At 35.2% G+C, this 20,479-nt stretch overlaps 3 protein-coding genes and 1 pseudogene across 5 annotated transcripts; 3 read left to right on the forward strand and 1 right to left on the reverse strand.

The window, feature by feature from the left end:
* Positions 1-462: 462 nt before the first annotated feature.
* On the forward strand, positions 463-2,801 carry LOC125811431 (uncharacterized). Its single transcript, XM_049490913.1, has 2 exons — positions 463-690; positions 2,318-2,801. Exons 1-2 carry the CDS (start codon positions 529-531, stop codon positions 2,411-2,413), a joined length of 258 nt encoding a protein of 85 aa, XP_049346870.1. The 5' UTR covers positions 463-528; the 3' UTR covers positions 2,414-2,801.
* Positions 2,802-3,459: 658 nt separating this feature from the next.
* Positions 3,460-10,320, reverse strand: LOC125811508 (zinc finger CCCH domain-containing protein 16). Of its 3 annotated transcripts, none has more exons than XM_049491013.1 (11): positions 10,232-10,320; positions 8,844-9,048; positions 7,214-7,302; positions 7,029-7,124; positions 6,059-6,152; positions 5,609-5,758; positions 5,463-5,530; positions 4,798-4,913; positions 4,521-4,725; positions 4,285-4,357; positions 3,460-3,781 (listed from the first exon to the last, which is right to left on the reverse strand). In XM_049491013.1, the coding sequence occupies exons 1-11, from the start codon at positions 10,273-10,275 to the stop codon at positions 3,743-3,745; spliced, it is 1,179 nt and encodes a 392-aa protein (XP_049346970.1). In that variant the 5' UTR covers positions 10,276-10,320; the 3' UTR covers positions 3,460-3,742. The 3 variants fall into 3 exon arrangements, with proteins under 3 accessions (XP_049346970.1, XP_049346969.1, XP_049346968.1); XM_049491012.1 differs by having other exon boundaries at positions 5,564-5,758; XM_049491011.1 differs by having other exon boundaries at positions 5,463-5,758.
* A 2,260-nt stretch (positions 10,321-12,580) lies between these two features.
* Positions 12,581-16,059, forward strand: LOC125811411 (pyruvate dehydrogenase E1 component subunit alpha-3, chloroplastic-like). The gene is made up of 3 exons (XM_049490888.1): positions 12,581-13,078; positions 14,024-14,804; positions 15,555-16,059. Exons 1-3 carry the CDS (start codon positions 12,815-12,817, stop codon positions 15,830-15,832), a joined length of 1,323 nt encoding a protein of 440 aa, XP_049346845.1. The 5' UTR covers positions 12,581-12,814; the 3' UTR covers positions 15,833-16,059.
* Positions 16,060-17,627: 1,568 nt separating this feature from the next.
* Positions 17,628-20,229, forward strand: LOC125811891 (putative late blight resistance protein homolog R1B-16; annotated as a pseudogene).
* The last annotated feature ends 250 nt before the right edge of the window (positions 20,230-20,479 follow it).

Here is a 20,479-nt window from a genome sequence, read left to right on the forward strand (position 1 = left end):
CTCACGAGATAAGCTTGGTGGTAATTTGATACACCATACATGTTTCCTCGTTCATTGATCGTAGCATTATTTTTGTTAACTCACGTTATATCATGTGCTCCAGTTATCACATTAATTGGCTATTATTACTATTCCTTATATTTTGAATACTATGTTGTGCTTTTTCTTATAATTATTTATTATATCATATTTACTTTTCTATTCTTTTTTCAAACTATTACTTAAGTCATCGGTCTTTCGAAAATAAACTTTTTATCTTCACCAGGTAAAATAAAATTTGTATACACTCTATTCTATTACCGTCATAAAATTTAAGGGATCAAAATGTATAAAAATAAGTTAGGTGGGTGCAAAAGCCACTTATTACTAATTAAAGGAAAAATGGTGCACACTCATCATTTAGATTAAAGTATAAACGGAAGTTCAAAAGCTAACGACGTCGTTGAGAGTGATATAGGGTTTTGCCGCAGCCGGTGGTTTCAGCACTGCGATTTCTAGGGTTTAGGCCGGAGAAGACGACGGAGGAAGATGAAGCCGGTAGTAGGAACAGTAGTGTCTAACAAGATGCAGAAATCAGTAGTGGTGGCAGTGGATAGACTCTTCCACAACAAGGTTTACAATCGATATGTCAAACGGACCTCCAAATTCATGGCTCATGATGAAAAGGATGAATGCAACATCGGTGACCGCGTATATACTCTCTCTCTCTATTATCTGTTGTGAAAAATCGTTTTTTTTTTCCAAGTTTGCTGATGATATTGTTTTGATTTTTGATTGAGAATTTTTAATTATAAGCTCATTAGCTTGCAATTGGCTTCAAAATAATTGTTTGTGTCATTGATTAAATAAAAAAGCACCTAAATTTACCCATTACCTGGACTAATTGTAGAGATTCATATGTGTGTTGTTGTGATCTGTTTGTGTGTAGTGGAATTAGGTGAAAAATTGATGTCAAAATACGTGTTTGTTTTAGTGCAAATTAATGAAACAGCTATAATTACTCAATACATACACACATTGTAGAGGTACATTTCATTTTCCTAATTCTTGGTTGGCCTCTCCTTTTCTTGTAATCTGGTTGTAGGTACTATGAGTTGGTGAAAGGTTGGTCTTTTCTAGTGATGTTGCTGATGATGTTATTTTGTTTTTTTGATTATTCAAGTGTATTAGGTTTTGAGCTTGTAAACTTGCAATGAGACTCCAAAGTAATCGTTTGTTTTAATGAAGAACAAAGAAGCACCTAAAATAGCATTTCTAAACTCATTGTGGAGCTTCTTTTTTGTCCAAATTCGTAGTTGGCTATGTGTTCTTATCTTCTATGCTTGTAATCTGTTTTTTGGTACATGAAGTGGGTGAGTTATCCTCTTTTTTTAGTTCAAAATTTTGTTAACGATGTTATTTCTCGCACCCAAGGGTGTTAATTTGTGTTCAATAAAGTGGGTTGGGTACCATGAGGTCTTAGGATCAAACCCAAGCGGAGGCAAAAACACCAAGTGATTTCTTCCAGTGTGTCCTAGCCTTGTTGGACAAAGTTACCCAGTACTTGTGTTGATTGGTGGTCGCAGGTACTATGTGGAATTAGATGAGGTGTGCTCAAACCCATACACCACAATTATAAAAAAAGAAATGATGTTATTTCCCGGTCGCAACTTTGTATATGGAATGGGGTTTCATGGTTGGTGTATAGTCTAATCATGATAAACCTTTGAAGACCACAATTAATTTGGAATTGTATTGTGGTTGATTGATGTGTTCTTCTGATGGAATTTCTGATTATATTACACCTTGAGTTATACAAGAAAAGAGAAAGGGTAGACTTTCCCTCTGAATATTAACACATGTGAAATACACTTCTTATCTCGAATTTGAGGAAGAAAGGGAGTGGTGGGATGAAGCCATGTGCATAATTTTAGTTCAGGGAAAGATAGCAGATTCAAATATAAAAAAGATTTGGTAAATTCTGAGTATAGATGATGTATATATTTGCTTCATTTCATTAAAGGTTCTTTTGCTTTTTCCCTGTCAAATCATAATATAATTTACTACTAAATAGCTGTGGTAGGTGCAACTGAACTGATTTGTCAAGATGGTTTACTTTAATCCTTTAATGTCATTGCAGTGGAACTTTCAGTTACGTCCTTCATGTACCATTGTTGCATTGTATCTGACAGTCATTCTTGTAACTTCCTGCCTCTCATTAAGATCAACATCTCTCAATTTTTGTACACTCGTGAATGTTGCTGAAGCTTATTAGTGATTATTTAAGATTATAATTGGGGAACAAGATGTTGAGTTTTGGATGAAATTCCAATTTCAGGTTAAGTTGGATCATTCAAGACCACTGAGCAAGCGTAAGCACTGGGTTGTAGCTGAAATTTTGAAAAGAGCAAGAATTTATGTGCCTCCACCATGAACTACCACTGAGAGGGTCAACAAGACTGAAGTGCCCCCTAATGCTAGTTAGAGCTGAAAAAGAATTACTATCTCAATCTTCGCCTTGTGTATCCAGAACAAATTGCCTATTTACTAAACTTTTTTGATGTTTTTGCTCATCTACTGAGAAACAAGTACATGTCAGCTGCTGTTTCGGCGTTGATCAACTAGATTGAAGATCATGCTAGTCAGAAACTGGTGTTTTCCAGGTTTAAAATGGTCTGCCTTGGTCAATAAACCCAAACAGCCAAAATAGTTGTTAGTGAAAAGTTCCTAAGGAAGTAGGAATTCATAATAGTTGAGGCTGTTAAGCAACTAAATGTTGTATGTCCTGCAATTGCCTTATTGTCTATTTCCATAAAATCTAATCTGAAGTCTGGCACAAATTATGGTTTTCTTGTGTTACTGGCATTCCTGGCTATGAAGGTCATTTCATCTTTTTTGTTGTGAATTTGTCTGAGTTGTGCGTCTTAATAGCGCTCTTAAACGTAGCGACAGAGAGCTATTCTTTTCCCAACCATGCCCTGCACACATTTTGCTGTCAATGAGCAGAATATGGTGTGTTGTATAGAATCAAAATTTGAAGCAGAGTTGCTGCTAGTGAGGATTGTTTACTTGCTTATGCAAACAGTGATGGACAAACAATTGAATAAAATGAAAGTCATCTATCTTTAGCCAAATCTTGTTATCTGATCTTTTCTTTGGTTGTTATCGCAAAATGTTATTATAGACAATATGTAATACTAGCAATATATTATATGAAAGTCGTATTGAAAAGAACTTGATCGTTATAATAAAATGTTGTTATAGAGAATAGTTGACTATATATGTTGTTTATACTTCAATACCTTTTTCTAAGTAGCTTATCTGATTTAACATGAGAAATTTACATGGTAAGACATGGTTCATTTTTATTCACTCAACAAAAACCAGTTTAATTAAACATTGCAATTTCGCTACCTTTGAGTCATTATAATTTCTCAAATAACATTGTAAAGAATAATTTTTTTGTCAACAAATGGATTTGTTACCTGCCTTTTCTTTTCATATAAATAGTGTTGAACATACACAAGCTAACTGCCTGATGATATTACAACTCTTTAAACAGCTGAAGAAAACAGTATTTTACCCCTCTTCAGAAGTGTAATAAAAGGTAGAAGATATGGTAAACACCCTTTTCACAAGCATAACTATGTAGGAACTTTAATCAAATGCCCAAAATTTTCTGCTTCTGCATCGACACGAAAACAGTTTCTTCTGTATCTGATTTAAACTGAAAACCTTCAATAGTCAAGTGCCAGAAGCATTCCTAGAAAACATATCTGTCTGGGGGTGCTTCTTCTGGAATCTGAAAAAAAGCAACAAGAATTTAAAAGCACGAACAATGGACGACTTCAATATGTTATAGTTTTTGTTATTTCAAATGTTTTATGGTAGCACTGAATGAAATACATGGGTAGACATGCTTGCAGATGCACCATATATCAACTGCCAAAATTGGCTAAATGCATAACGGAATGCGATAAATGAATATACTCTTCTAGGGCGCTATGATGTTCCAGTATCATATTTCAAACCACATATGATACTCTTCGATCATACAAAACTGCATGACCATAATCCCATAGAGACATTTTCAAGGAATGTTACATTTATGTTTAGTTTTTTCTATAGGGTCCTCTTGATTTAAAATGAGCTGAGGGGCCTTTGGAAACAGCCTCCCTACCTCCAAGGTCTGCGTACACTCTACCCTCCCCAAACTCCACTTGTGAGATTTCAATGGGTATATTGTTGTTGTTAAAGTCTCATGATTCAAAATGCCCAAAAGCAAAGAAATTATTTAGAGCGTACCTCCCCAATTTTCCATTCCTTCTTTGTCCAAATGCTGTTATCCCCACTGAAGTCCTCTGTTGATGCAGTATTCCTGCAAAATAAGGGCATCAGAAAGAACAATCAAAAGGACGTCATCAAAAAGTTACGATTTCAAACTTCAATAGAAAAATGAAAAGACCAAAATATTGGTGAATTAGTTCTCCATAGTCTAAATAATAATCATGGCAAGTTAAGTAACTACTGCTGCAACTTACGTCAAGTTGATACTGACAGGGGACGCCGTAACAGGAAAACCCCCTTGAGAAGGAGTAAGAAGTTGGCCACCAGAGGGATTAGCAAAATGTGGTGAGGTCGTAGAGGTGGAAAATAAGTTCCTCCCAGAACTTGCGAAAATATTGCTGGGAGTGGAAGGATTTTGATATGACTGGGTAGAGACTTGGGTTCCGAAGCCAAAGGAACCTGCAAACAAAGTCAAGCTAAATAAAACGCATACTCAAGAACTGACAATACTTGAAAACCCTGTCAAATTACCTGATGCTGATGTATTCCCAAATGAAAAAGCATTCGCCCCAGACGAATTTGATGTCTTAAAAGAGTTCCCAGGGAGACTGGGTTGCCCAAATGCACTAGTTGGTGGAGTTGATGTCCTGTTAGTTTGAAAAAATGAAGTCAGAAGCTGGTAAAAGCCAAAACTCTAGCATATGCAAATTTATGGTACAAACTACATGTGTGAGAAAATTAATCTTTTTATTGTTTTGCATTGCTCAGTAGCTTCTCAACTGCGGGATTTGTTTCTAGTATTCACAGAATCAACTGAGTAGTACCAAAGACGATTTTAAAGAATTTCAGTGCTGGATGTTAAATAAAAAAGGAACTGAGGAGGATTTGGAAGACAATTCCAATCTTCATATGATGGATGGTCAGCAAGTAAAGACACCAAGGAAAAGCTGCAGCTATCTACATATTGAAATATAAATGTCTTAGTTTATTGGCTTGCTGGATGTAAATTAAATCATGTTAAGAAGATGTTGCTGTGATAGATTTTATTAGCTCATTACTTTAACTTTTATCAAAAAAAAGATTTTATTAGCTCATTACTAATTGATTTTGGTTAGCTATCAATAAAATTAACTTATCAAAAAAGCCAAATTCTAGTATAAACGCACTAATGTAGGTTCGTATGCATCAGTTCTAACCCTGTATTCAGTATGGTTCCCAACTGACTAAAACTTGAGGCTGAAGGAGGAAAACTGCTTTGAGCACTCGACAATGCATTTGGTGCGGCACCAGGAAAAGGACTTTGAGCACTCAATGAGGCACTTGGTGCGGCAACAGGAAAAGGACTTTGAGCACTCAATGAGGCACTTGGTGTGGCACCAGGAAAAGGACTTTGAGCATTTGGAGCAGAAGTTGATGTAGATGCATAAGGATTTCGCAATAGATTTTCAAATTCAGCTACTTTAGAATTAACCAGGCTCCTCTCTCTCTCAACCTGCATTAACACGAGGACAGAAAAAGGTTTGTTAGAACTTAGAAGCAAAATCATAAGATGATATTAGTCAATGAAATGATAAGAGTTTACTAATAAGTTGTGAATCATGTTAAGTTAGTTATCTCTCTAACTAATCTAAAGCTCTCGCTGAACTTAAAAGTCTTCCTTTTCGATAAGATAGAATTTTGAGAGTAAATTGCATTTATGCATATATTCAGATAATGAAAACAATTTTCAATTGCATCAATCAGTATGATGCCTAGAAGACAAATCAAGAAGGTAGCAAGGGTGGTGTCTTACAATAGACATCAAGCTCTGTCCACGTTTCGCATCATCGTATGCTGCTGCTCGCAACTCTTCATAGCTAACATCACCAGTAATATCACATGGACCACTGCATACAAAACAAATTGCAACTGCTGATCAATCTCTTTGATCTACCAATTTCATGAAACAGGCATGTGTACATAGAATTTGAATATGGGCCCACCGGATAAGTGCAGTGTTCCATAGAATACAAATTGCTTCTTTTTCTTTTTTCTACTTTCAGTTTTAGAATAGAGAAAGAGTAGAAACTAAGAGGATGCTCTCTAGAAGAGTTGCAACAAGTGCACCCCATATGATATTTTAGTTTGAAAAGAAAGAGAAAAAATGCAATCACTTCTCCAACCAAAATTCCTCAGACTAAGATTTGAAAATCGTCATCTCCCAAAACAGGCAGTTATAAAGTCGCCAATTAGCTTCAATTGAACAAGCTCAACCTTGAAAAAAAAGTGGTAGGCCGATGTTGAACTCTTCAACTTGGCCACTGAAGAAAGCGAAGGCTGGGCCTGAGACTAGGGAAGAACAAATATGGGAGGCAATAGCTGATAAAAAGCACAAAATAAAAAGATTATACTAGTATTTGTGTTAATGCATGATTCGCTCTTTGAGTAGTAGATCATTCAGGGAAGAGAGAGAACTCTATGGGCTCTGTTGAATTGTCTCCAAACTCTATTTGGCAAATGAAAGCGAAGGGTTAGAGATCTTCATTTTCCAACTCATTAACTCTCAATAATAATTAAAGAAGCTGGATGAGTACTTATATTGGCAAATAAAAGAGAGGGCTGGGGATCTTCATATTCCAATTAATACTAATTAAAGAAACTAGATGACTTGCCAAACAAAAACGGAATAATCTTCAATGGGTCTTCTTCATGAGAGAAACTCAAAGTATGACGCAAGCTGATTTAGCAAAGTGAGTGAAGTAAAGATAAGATCTAAAACATACTTTTTACGATGACCATAGCAGGTAAGCAGCCACAATGGCTTCTCATTATTAAAATCTTCCACAATCTGGCGTCTGCATGACTCAGCATCTGTGCAGCTTCACATGTAGCAGAACCAAACCATTAATTCCACTTAAATCATAATGCTAAATGCAAAACAAAAAGGTTTGTGCCACAGAACACTCACGTGTGATTAGGTGCTACAGGCTGATTGTCGGTTTGCCGTGATGAAGAACTGTTGGTAGTTGCAGAACGAGTCCACTTGTTTTCAAAAGGCTAAAAATGAAAAAAAGAAGTTAGTATGCATCATGTAGACCTGAAAGAGTTTATTCAAGATACGCTGGATGACTCAATCCTGGGAGAGTTTACTGCTAGGTCACCTAGACTTTTACAGTGTTATAAGACCTATCAATTCATTTTAATTCTTCATAGAACCTAGAAAACGAGGTAGAATCAAACCTACACATACTCATGCAAAAGTCCATAATCATAGTTGTATTACATAAATATGTCATTGATCTGATAAAGAAATAATACTGAAAGTTCCAAGAACCATACATAGATATTGACTCGCCAGTACAGTGGAAAACTTTAATTACCATAAATACAAAACAGTAAGTATTGAACTCCACATACTTATGTATAACAATATGTAACTCCATATGTCTCCATTAATCAACATTTCCTTTGGAATTTAGATTCATGTGACTTTTTAGTTTGAAGATAGCATCAGCAGCATTATTTTGTTTGCTGAAATCAAAAGGTGGCCTTGTAAGGATAAAGCTTCAGCTAGCATATGAAATTGCTTAGCTGTCTTGCTATTGATACTTCTTTTTCAGTAAATGAAAAGGACTGTATGTTGTCAACCAAAATCCTGTTCCTACTCTATATGTAAACCCCACAACAATTACATTCTTATAACACATATTATGAAAATAAAAGGCCTGACGTGACTGAATTTTCAATGGTTTATCTAACTTTCAAGGCTAAATAGCACAATGACAGATTGGAACGGAAAGGAAATAGGGAAGGGAAGTTCACTTTGAAGTCTTGTTACAATGTTCTAACAGGAAGACCCCTTGGTAATTCTGAAGGACATAGGAAACAAGTCTGAAAATCAAAAGCCCCCACTAAGTTACGTGTTTTGTATGGTTGGTGAACAAAGAAGTTTGTCTGTTTGTGTTACCATTTCAAAAAAAGAAAAGAAAAGGAGGAAGAAGCTTGCCTTATCGAAGACAACTTACAAAGAAGTGGCTTTTATCTAAGTAACAAATGCTACATGAGTTGAGAGAACTCTGGAACAATGAATCCTCTATTATTACACTGTTCAGTGGGATTTTAAGTTTGGCAGATGTGCTTCAGTATTTTGGGACTAAAATGGGTGACGTCAAGATCTACAGGTGATGTTTTAATTTGTTGGAGTAGGATGGCTTCGTTGGGATTTGAACACGAGACCTCATGGTTCTCAACCCACTTCATTGGGGACTAGGCCATACCCATGGGACATTTCTAAATTTTTTACTTCCAATTCTTTATCTTTATGACTCACCATCGTTTCTTCAACTTTTAAAAATAATACCATTGAGCACTAGCAACATGTTAACACTTGTTGAGACATAAAGATAAAGAATGATATGAATTCTACTGTCCAGGATTAAAATATCTAGAGAAGCATTATCGCTTAGCAGGTAAAATTGAGAATATGGAGAGAAGACTCCTCAAAATGGTACTGGGGGAGCATAGTATTTATATTAAATATAATAATGCTAAATAATCTGCGGCAACCAGCTATAATTAGAGAGTAATGGCTAAAGTACCTTGTATTGATTCTGTTTGAGCCCCAAATCACTGGACCCTCTTGGCTGGGAGTTGCTCTGAACACCAAAACCGAAAGGGTTGGACTTTGTCTGCTGCATATTCGTATTCTGAAAATTAGAGGATTGGCTGCCAAACCCAAATGGATTTGGCTTCGGTTGTTGCTGGGCAGCATGAAGAAATTTACAACGTTCACCATATTGACAGCTGGATGAATAAGACAACAATCAGATCCTGTTTTTCATACTTAAAACAAAGGAAACTAATCATAACAAGGATTACTCAACTCCCATAAAGAACTACTAATTAAAATAACACTTTCTATGTTTTAAGTTAAAGACATCATTTTTACTTTCTAAGACATAACAGCAAACACCATCTTTCTAAGTTCTAAGATGGAATATCATACCAATTATTATTCGATCTAAGGTCAATATTATGCAATTTGAAAAGGAAACACAACCCCCTACCTCCCTCCCTTGAGTTCACTTCCCAACCTAGCTTTATATATCCCGATATGTTAAAAAATAAAAAAGTTTCAATCAGGGATCTGTCCCCCCTCCATTCAACCTTTTGGTAGGTCCCTGTTATCCCATACTAATGTAAATAAGAGGCATGCTTAACATTCATCCTTGATGAGTTCACAGAAAAAGGAAAGAGACATTCTTTTTGAAACAGAATAACAAGAAAAGTAAGAAAAACAAATTGAAAAGGAGGGAGTAATATTTTTTCCTTCGCTAGGATTTGAACCTCAGACATCATGATTCTCAACCCTCTTCATTATCCACCGGCCACACCCTTTGACCCTAAAGCTCATGACTTTACTTAGCTAAGATCTTTCAACCATTACCATAAAGGTTGAATACAACAATCAATCAACCAACTTCCCATCAATCCTAAACCACTAATGCAATATGAATCCTCTAAATTCATCCCCACCCCCGCCATACCAGATAACTCTATCCACCAGACTTGGACAAATATTAAGAAATCACCCCGTGTTTCTACCTTCATTGGGATTTAAACTAGAAACATCATGATTTTCAACCCACTTCATTAACCATCGACCACACCCTTTGACTAAAGCTCATGACTTTACTTAGCTAGGATCTTTCAACCATTACAATAAAGATTGAGTACAACAATCAATCAACCAACTTCCCATCAATCCTAAACAACTTCACCCCACCCCCACTCCCCAACCCCCTACCATACAATGCTCAAAGAAACTATTTTTACTGAACTCTACACCTTTATAAGCAAAACAATAATACGAAATAAAAATTGAATCTTCACATGAAAGTTTCAAGGGTTAATCAAGAATCCTATGAATATATGCATAATAAAGTACATGAATTGAAATTAAAACCAATTTTTTAGTTATTTTTACCTGCCCCGCATAAAATTCCTGCAGGGTTCTTTCCTTGGAGGCATAGCGTTAAGTCCTCTTTTTTGCGTCTTCTCCTTTCTTGACTTGTCAGCTTTGAAATCTTGGGTCTATTTATAAAAAACTAAAAAAAAGGAGGGGGGATGGGGTGGGCGGGGGGGGGGGGGGAGAGGGGAACGGGCAAGTCTTTTTCTTTTTTTTTTCAATTGAATTTGTTACCATATTAAAGTTCGATTAAATTTTAATCTATGCTAAAAAATTTCACATTAAAAATAAAGCATCCCTAACAAAAAAAAAAAAAAATTATACCAAACTCAAACCCGAAACCTGTAAAGGATGAAGGACCCTTGATGTTTTTCTCTTTCTATTTTTTTGGAGGCTAATGAGTATTGTTTTTAGTTCCATGTGGAACAATTTTCAATTTATTAAATAATTAATTAATATATGAATTTTTTTTGTCTATTTATATATTTTATTAATACCTAAGAGCCCGTTTGGATTGACTTAAAAAAAGTAACTTTTAAAAAGTAACTTTTTAAAGTGCTGGAACTTATTTTTAAAATAAGTAGTTATGTGTTTGGATAAAAGTGCTGCAGTTGAAAAAAAAGTTGTTGATGTGTTTGGCAAATAAGTGCTGGTAAACACTTTTTTTTATCAAAATGTCTGAAATACCCTTTAAGCTGTTAACATGATGAAAAGTTGATTAATTTAAGATTTTTATACTTAAAAAAAAAAATTAAAACAAAATTAATTTATGTTTTACATCCATAAGTAATAATATTTTTCTATCATTCACATATTTCTTTACCACCTTATAAGAGGAATATAAATTCATATTTCAGAAAAATAAAAAAAATAAAAAAAAATAATAATAATAAAATAATAATAATAATAATAGTAATAATAATAAAATAATAATAATAATAATAAAATAATAACAGTAATAGTAATAGTAATAATAATAATAATAATAATAATAGTAATAGTAATAGTAATAGTAATAATAATAATAATAGTAATAGTAATAGTAATAATAATAATAATAATAATAATAATAGTAATAGTAATATAATAATAATAATATAATAATAATAATAATAATAATAATAATAATATAATAATAATAAAATAATAATAATAATAATAATAATTTAAATAATAATAATAATAGTAATAGTAATAGTAATAGTAATAGTAATAATAATAATAATAATAATAATAATAATAATAATAATAATAATAATTTAAATAATAATAGTAATAGTAATAATAATAATAATAATAATAATAATTTAAATAATAATAGTAATAGTAATAGTAATAATAATAATAATAATAAGAATAATAAGAATATAATAATAATAATAATAATAATATAATAATAATAATAATAATAATAATAATTCAATATGGGCATTTTGGAAATTGTATAAAAGAATTAAGGGCAAAAAGGTAATATACTTGGTCAACATAAAAGTGCTTTTAAGTTAAAAAAAAAAAAGCTCCCCCCCTAGCTTTTAGCTTTTGGCTTAAATTAAGTCATTTTTGACTTAAAATAAGTCATTTTGATAATTGTCAAACACTCTAATAAGTCAAAAACTGGCTTTTAAGCCAGTTTGACCAGCTTAAAAGCCCATCCAAACAGGCTCTAAATTACCCTCATATGATGAAAACAATTGCACACTTAAAATAAGATAAAAATAGTCAAATAATTGTAATGATATATAATTTGTTAAATTTGTATAGATTTATAAATAGAGAGATAAAAACTATGCATATATCAATTAATTAAAGATTAAGTTTGCTTAGATAGATCAGAGATAGCACAAGAATATAATTGAAATTTGGTGATATTTAAAAATTAAAATACTTTAGAAAATATTTTAAATTATGGATCATTATAGTTTGTACTTTATTCATTTTATTTTAAATGTATTTATTTTGATTAGAAAATAAATTTTACAAAAAAAAACGAATAACATCAACTAAGAGACAATCTCACGTAGAAAGTATTTTATAAATCATAAGTTTCTCAAAAAGATAACAAAGACGTAGAAAGATTTTCTCAAACCAAATAAAAATTGACCATCAAGTGTAGGCATAAGAGAAAATCTTCCTAAAATTGATCATTATGAATTTTACAACAAATTTAATTGAAAGATTCAATAAAAAGAGATTTTATTAGCTCATTATTTAATACGAATCAATAAAATGTAAAATTATTTGACAAGACAAATAAAAAGCTAATTTAAAAAAAAATTAAAAATCATATTCAAATTTATATCCAAAACCCCAATTAATTAGAAGTTCTCAATTTCGAACCATATGTATGAAGAACATTTTTTGATAGATAATGTTTTCTTCTAATGAATCATAATACTTCTAACAAATCAGACTTCAATACAAATATCAAATATCAAATATCGAATTATTAGGCCAACTTCCCCCTTTTGAGTTCTTGACGGTTAATCCAACAATTTGCTTTCATTTCCCTCTTCTTGTTTTCTCCGCTCTCTTCATCCTTTATATATCACACTTCCTCTTCTGAACAATCCCATAAAATCCATCAAATTTTTCTCTGTAATCATGGCTGCATCAGCCTCTTCTTTTGCTGCTAACAAATTTTTGCAGCCCATCAACTCCACCAGATCCATTGACAACAACAACAAAAAGACCCTTTTGGGAAATCAGCTTAAAGACAGCTCCTTTTTTCTTGGATCAGCTAAGAAACTCTATATGAAGAAACCCTTTTCGTCTCAGAACTCGAAAAGCCGATCTAATGGTGTTTTTGCTGTTTCTGAGGTTGTTAAGGACAAGAAGCTCAATACAGACTCCTCACTCTCCAATCTGGTACTTGCATTTTTTGGTTTTTTTCTTAAAAAATGTTTCTTTTCGATAATTGTGTTCAGGCCTGCTTCTGTGCACCTAAGGCAGATGGGAATGGGATTTTTTTTCTAATTTTCATCACAATTGATGTTTGTTTTGGTCTTATGAGCTGTTCTTGTTTAAATCATTGGGTGTTTTGAAGTGGATTTCTGTTGATTTAGTGCTTGTATATTCGTCGTATTATTTCTCTGTTATCAAAAGAATGACGATTTAGCATTTCAATTTTGGTGTGAATTCCCATATGGAGTATGAACTTGACAGACTTTGAATCTGTAAGATAGAAGCATTGTGTGAATTGGATATTGATTAAGTATTGTTTTTAAAACACGATTTACATATGTCGCAACTAAGTAAACTAATGCACAATGTTTTGTAATTGTTAGAGCGGGTTAGAGTCTCACATTGGTTGGAGAATGGACGGGCGGCTTGTTGATATGGAATTGGGCAACCCTCCCCTCAAGATCTAGCTTTTGGGTTGAGTTAGGCTCAAGTGCTATATCTGTACATGGTATTAGTGCCACGTTTGGGATTCCGGTCCACATTCTAGTTTGGCCTAGGTGTGAGGGGGGTGGTGGTGGTGTTAGAGTGGGTTAGAGTTTCACATTGGTTGGGAATAGATGGATGGGAATAGACGGATGTTTGCTTATATGGACTTGGGTGATCCTTCCTTTGAGAGCTAGGTTATGGGGTTGAGTTAGGGCCAAGTGCCATACCTTTACTGCAATAAAAATATCTAAAAATGTTCCAAAAGGTGTAGTCGAAGAAAACTTGTAATAAGCTCTAACAGTAGTAACAGTATTATATAAAATTGGACCGAGAGTAGTTATTTTTGTATTTGTTTGTGTTAATTCACTCAACTGTAAATAATTTTAGTTTTAATTCAATGTTTTGTTTATGTTGTCAATCTAGTTAATTACCAAGGATGAAGGGTTGGAGTTGTATGAAGATATGGTTCTGGGAAGAGCCTTTGAAGACATGTGTGCCCAAATGTATTACAGGGGGAAAATGTTTGGTTTTGTGCATTTGTACAACGGCCAAGAGGCAGTCTCTACTGGGTTCATTAGGCTACTGAAGAAGGAGGATTCTGTGGTTAGTACTTATCGTGATCACGTCCATGCATTGAGCAAAGGGGTTCCAGCACGTCAAGTGATGAGTGAGCTTTTTGGGAAGGCCACTGGCTGTTGCAGAGGCCAGGGTGGCTCCATGCACATGTTCTCTAAAGAGCACAACGTTCTTGGTGGTTTCGCTTTCATTGGTGAGGGTATCCCTGTGGCAACAGGTGCCGCCTTCACTAGCAAGTATAGAAGGGAGGTCATGAAAGAGGCAGATTGTGATCATGTAACTATGGCCTTCTTTGGTGATGGAACTTGCAACAATGGCCAATTCTTTGAGTGTTTGAACATGGCTGCTCTGTGGAAATTGCCCATTATATTTGTTGTTGAGAACAATCTGTGGGCAATTGGCATGTCTCACTTGAGATCTACTTCAGATCCTGAAATTTGGAAGAAGGGTCCCGCCTTCGGGATGCCTGGGGTTCATGTTGATGGCATGGATGTGTTGAAGGTGAGGGAGGTAGCAAAGGAAGCTGTTGCCAGAGCTAGGAGGGGCGATGGTCCCACTCTGGTTGAGTGTGAGACTTACCGGTTTAGAGGACACTCTTTGGCCGATCCAGATGAGCTTCGTGACCCTGGTGAGAATTACAATTCCCGTTTGTCTCTATTGTACTTATTTTATATTTCCCTAATCCATTCAGCTTTATTTCTTTTTAGTACTGCTGCTACTGGTATTAGTAGTACCAGACTCTGGCTTTAGCATATGTTTTCAACTTGTTGAGTGTACCAATCATTTCCAACTCTTTATATGCTATTAGTCTATCTCATTAAACTCAGGTAGCTTTTCTGTAGTCTTTGTTAAATGTGGTTTCATTACACTTTTGACCCTTTTCGTGGAAAAAAACTAGTTTGGAGTTGAGGCTTTGCTTTTTATTGTTGTTGTTGTTTTGCTGTTTGTAGTTAGAACAATTGAATAACATGATATCTGCATTTTGATCTATCAGAGAGTGACAAATTGGTTGAAGACTATGGAAATTGTAATGCTTGAGAAATGTGAGAAAATCTATTATTGCACTGGTAAAGTGTGTGCAATGAACATTTTTCTCCCTTTGATCTTTATTGCTTCCATTTAAGACCAAAAATTTAAGTATGGGTGTCTGAGGGTCACCCCATATTTGTATACTGCAGATGAAGTATATAGATTATAGACAACATAAGAATACTATGCACAGCAAAATTGCTCTCGTGGACGGAACTCCAGTTTTGAAATGCTATAAATTTTATGACAGCATATAAGATAATTAGCCTCTGAAATCTATCATTTTTATTGTTGTATATTATTAGCCAATGATTTCTCTTATTTGACCTTAATCTGTTCATCTTGGCAGCTGAAAAGAACCATTATGCTGCACGAGATCCTATCAGTGCCTTGAAGAAGTATATGTTTGAGAACAATCTGGCAAGTGAAGCAGAGTTGAAGGCCATTGATAAGAAGATTGATGAACTGGTTGAAGAAGCTGTCGAGTTTGCCGATGAAAGCCCTCATCCTGTTCGTAGCCAGCTGCTAGAGAACGTCTTTGCTGATCCAAAGGGCTTTGGAATTGGGCCTGATGGAAGGTACAGATGTGAAGATCCCAAGTTCACCGAAGGCACTGCTCATGTCTAGGTCTCAAGGCGCATTCAGTAATCAATGATATCAGGTTTTCAGTTACTGAATTAGTGATTGCCAATTATACTTCTATAAAGGTCTGGAAGTCCTTCATATTAGGAAGTTTGGTACAAAGGTACTTTATTATTTCAATTTAGGTCAGAATTTTGTCATCGTTTTTAGTTTCACATTGTTTTCAAGTTGTACTATATCATGAACAACAAAATCTAAAAGGCCTTGCTTTCCCTTTTTTTGCACTTGTATTGCTTCTGAATTGTTCCCTGGCATACTATCTTGACCATTTGTTTAGTTTCTTCAGCTTCTTTGCTGGCCTGAAACTTTGTTCGAACTGAAGTTGATCCATTTTAAATACACAATCTCTTATTTGGAAAAACCAAGTTGTATGGTTATAATAATCTTCTGGCATCCAAAGGGTGTGGCTTAGTGGTCAATGAAGTGGGTTGAGAACCATGACAAGTTCAAATCCTAGCAGAGACCAAAAAAAAAGCCACTAGGTGATGTGTTTCCATCTGTCCTAACCTTTGGTGGATAGATTTACCTAGTACCTGCTACTGGTGGGAGGTGACAGATATCCCGTGGAATTAGTCGAGGTGCGCACAAACTTGGCCCGGTCACCACGGTTATAAAAAAAATCTTTTAAATAACGGTTATGCAGATTGATACCACTACTACTTTGTGGTTTGATTAATATTGTTTACATTAAAGTCAGAAATGCCATCTGATACTAAGCTTCACACCTCGATTATTTCACTGGGTACCTGCTGATGGCTGCTGTCTCCCACCAGCTATGTCTAACCAATTGAGTTCCAGCCTGTGGCGCCTCACTTAAAAAAAAGTCCAGGTTTTAATTAGAAGTCCTAAAAAAGAGTATCTCACACAATCATATTTATCACTTGCAGTAAAAAAAGAAAACTTGAAAATATCATGTTTTTATTGTGTACTCACAGCTCCTCATGCGTTGGTATCTTCTTCCAATGATTAGATGTAGACGAAATGACACTCGTTGTAACCTGAGAAATATTTTGTTCTGTCAGTGTGTCAGGATTTGAAATTCATGGGTTCCTAAAACGATCTCAAGTTAACTATACAATAGTAACCGAGTTCACAATCAAACTCGTATATTTTTCACTAGCTCCGCCTTTGTGACACTGCTTATTGTAGGAAAGCCAATGGTATTGAACCTGGTCCTTGTCTCTCTCAAGATTGATAATTTAACTCAGCAGTTCCTCTTGACTACGGCGAACACCAACAATCAGGGGTGGAGCTAGAGTATAGGATCGGGTTTAGCAGAACCATATAATTTTGGTTCAAACTTTGTATTTGTCTTGAGAAAATTAATTTAATTATGTACAGATTATAAATTTAGAACCGACTAAAATTCCGAACCCATAAACTTTCAAGTCTTGGCTCCGCCTCTGCGGCAACACTGTTTTGTTGTGTGAATAACCAGAAAAATAGAAACAAAATGAACAAGCTTGGGGATAAGGAATGAATGAAAGAAAACATTGTAAATTTTACCTAATCTAATACGTGTATCATAATTTAATCCAGTCTTTTTTTGACTAAGTTAAGAAAAAGAGAAACTTTGGTTTCTTATTTATTTCCATTATAAGGTTAGGTACACGGATTGTGGAAATGTGATGGAAATAATATATATAAAAGAAAGACCTTTGTACTTTATGTTTTTTAAAATTGTGACAATTCATCCATTTTCATACTGAGAGATATTCTTCCTTCTTCTTTGTGCAGAAACTCCATATTTTGATCAGACACATAAGAGAGATTAAGCGATATGTCTTATGCTGCTATTACTTGTCTTATGAGAACCATACACCAATCAATGCAACTTACTGGACGTGATTTGCAACCGTTCTATGAAAAGCTCAAATCTTTGAGGGCTATTCTGGAGAAACCATGGAAAGCAACAGACGATCTCGAGGCATTAACAAACTTGGAAGCTGAAATCGCAGAGGTAGCATACAGTGCAGAGGATATGGTTGACTCGAAATCAAGAAATGTTTTTTTTTGCACAAAAGGCAAAGAATATTCAAAGTAGAGCTTTCTGGGAACTCTGTTGTTCCTTGGAACAAGAGGTAGAACGCATTGATTCCCTCATGATGCAGTGGTTGGCAATATGGAACTGGTACAGTAAAATCAAAGATTTGAAAGCACGAAAGTTTTCTCTAGCAGCTAGTATACCTGAACATGCTGTAGAGAATCCCGAGAATATAATGGTTGGCCATGAAAATGAATTCGAGATGATGCTCAATCAAGTTGCTGGAGGAGAAAGGGAACTAGAAGTTGTCTCAATTGTAGGTATGGGAGGCATTGGCAAGACAACTTTGGCTACAAAACTCTATAGCGATCCACACATTTTGTCTCACTTTGACATTCTTGCAAAAGCTACTGTTTCGCAAGAGTACTGTGTGAGAAATGTACTCCTTGCCCTTCTTGCTTCGACAAGTGAGGAACCTGATGATCAACTAGCAGACCAACTGCAAAAGCTTCTAAAAGGCAAGAGATACTTGGTAGTAATTGATGACATATGGACTACAGGAGCTTGGGATGATATAAGACAATGTTTCCCAGACTGTAATAATAGAAGCCGAATACTCTTGACTACTCGGAATGTGGAAGTGGCTGGATATGCTAGCTCAGGTAAACCTCCTTATCACATGCACCTCATGGATTTTGATGAAAGTTGGAGTTTATTGTACGAAAAGGTCTTTGCGAAAGACTCTTTTCCCTCTGAATTTGAGCAACTTGGTAAACAAATTGCATTAAAATGTGGAGGATTGCCTCTAGCAATTATTGTGATTGCGGGACTTCTCTCCAAAATCGGCAAAACATTGGATGAGTGGCAAAGTGTTGCCGAGAATGTAAGTTCAGTGGTAAGCACAGATCTTGAAGCCCAATGCATGAGAGTTTTGGCTTTGAGTTACTATCACTTGCCTTCTCACCTAAAACCGTGCTTTCTATATTTTGCAATTTTCCCGGAGGATAACCTGATTTTTGTTGATAAACTTGTGGGGTTATGGGTTGCAGAGGGATTTTTGAAGGCAGAAGAGATGGAAAATATAGAAGAAGTGGCAGAAAAATGTTTAACAGATCTTGTAGATAGAAGTTTAATTTCCATCAGTCATTCGATATTTGATGGAAAAAAAGCGAGATGTGGAATGCACGATGTGACCCGTGAACTCTGCTTGAGGGAAGCTCGAAACGTGAATTTTGTGAATGTTCTCAGAGGAACGAGTGATCAAATTCCATGTACACAATCCATGCAGACAAGTCGAGGTCCGATCAGTATCCATAATGAGCAAGAATTGGCCAGGTATCGTAACAGTGAGGCTCATTCTATTATCATGTTTGGCAAATGCCAATACTTTGAGCCAGAGTTGCCTTTCAAGCTAGTAAGAGTACTTGATCTTGTTTCAGTCTTATGTCCAACTTTTCCCAGTGGAATAGTTTCTTTAATTCACTTGAGATACCTTGCTTTGACTTTTTCTCCATTATTGCCTTTACTAAGAGGGGTTCCCTCATTCATGATAGTAATTCCTCCATCGATATCAAGCCTATGTTATATGGAAACTTTTATAATTGACTATTCATATTACACTAATTTGATGTTACCATCGGAAATCTTGATGATGCCGCAGTTGAGGCACCTCCGTTTATCCTTGAATTGTTTGCACTATCATGGAATTACAGAGACAAGTTTGGTTTTAAAAAAATTGCATTGTCTCTCTGGATGGAATCCTAGGTACTGTACTGGTTCTTTCTTTAGACTATTTCCCAATTTGAAGGAGTTGCATATACGTGGTTTCTTTGAAGACTTTTGTAGTCGCAAAGACCTGTATGATTTTCACTACTTAGATCAGCTTGAAGAATTGGAATTTCTTCTTGGAAACCCTATGGGTTTTGGTAGGAGAACTGTAGTGTCACCTTTTCTCCTACCTCCTCCGTGTGCTTTTCCACAAAGTCTTAAGAATTTAGCTTTCACCGGAAAGTTCTTCTTGCCATTGAAGGATTTGAGCATTGTTGGTAAATTACCCAAACTTGAGTCCCTTAAGCTGGAGGATGATGCCTTCATAGGCGACGAGTGGGAAGTGGCTGAGGAAGGGTTTCCTCGCTTGAAGTTCTTGCTACTGGACCGTTTAAATATCCGGCACTGGAGAGCCAGTAGTGATCACTTTCCCTGCCTTGAACGACTGATTATTTATTATTGCTGGAAGTTGGACTCAATCCCCCAAGATTTCGCAGATATAACCACACTTGCTCTAATTGATATAAAGAACTGTGCACAAGCTGTTGGGAATTCCGCTAAGCAAATTCAACAGGACATTGAAGACAACTATGGACGTTCTATTGCGGTCTATATCCGTGATCCTTCGTAAGACATCTTCCTTGATTTTCTTCTTATAATTGTTTCTTGTATTTGTGCTTCCAAACTATATATTTTTAGTGCTGTGCCTTATATTAGATTCTTTGGTTCTTTCTTTCTTTGTTTTGGAAAGACGTAATATATCCAACTTTGGATGTGCACAAGTAGCTACTTGAACTTGTATAAAGTTAAACAAGTAGACATATGCATTCTATGTGGTGTTCTACATGGCAATTTGCGTCCTATGTGGCGTCCTACGTGTA

Source organism: Solanum verrucosum, unplaced genomic scaffold (assembly GCF_900185275.1).
Source record: "Solanum verrucosum unplaced genomic scaffold, falcon-dt-bn FXZP01000238.1, whole genome shotgun sequence".
Classification (NCBI taxonomy): domain Eukaryota; kingdom Viridiplantae; phylum Streptophyta; class Magnoliopsida; order Solanales; family Solanaceae; genus Solanum; species Solanum verrucosum.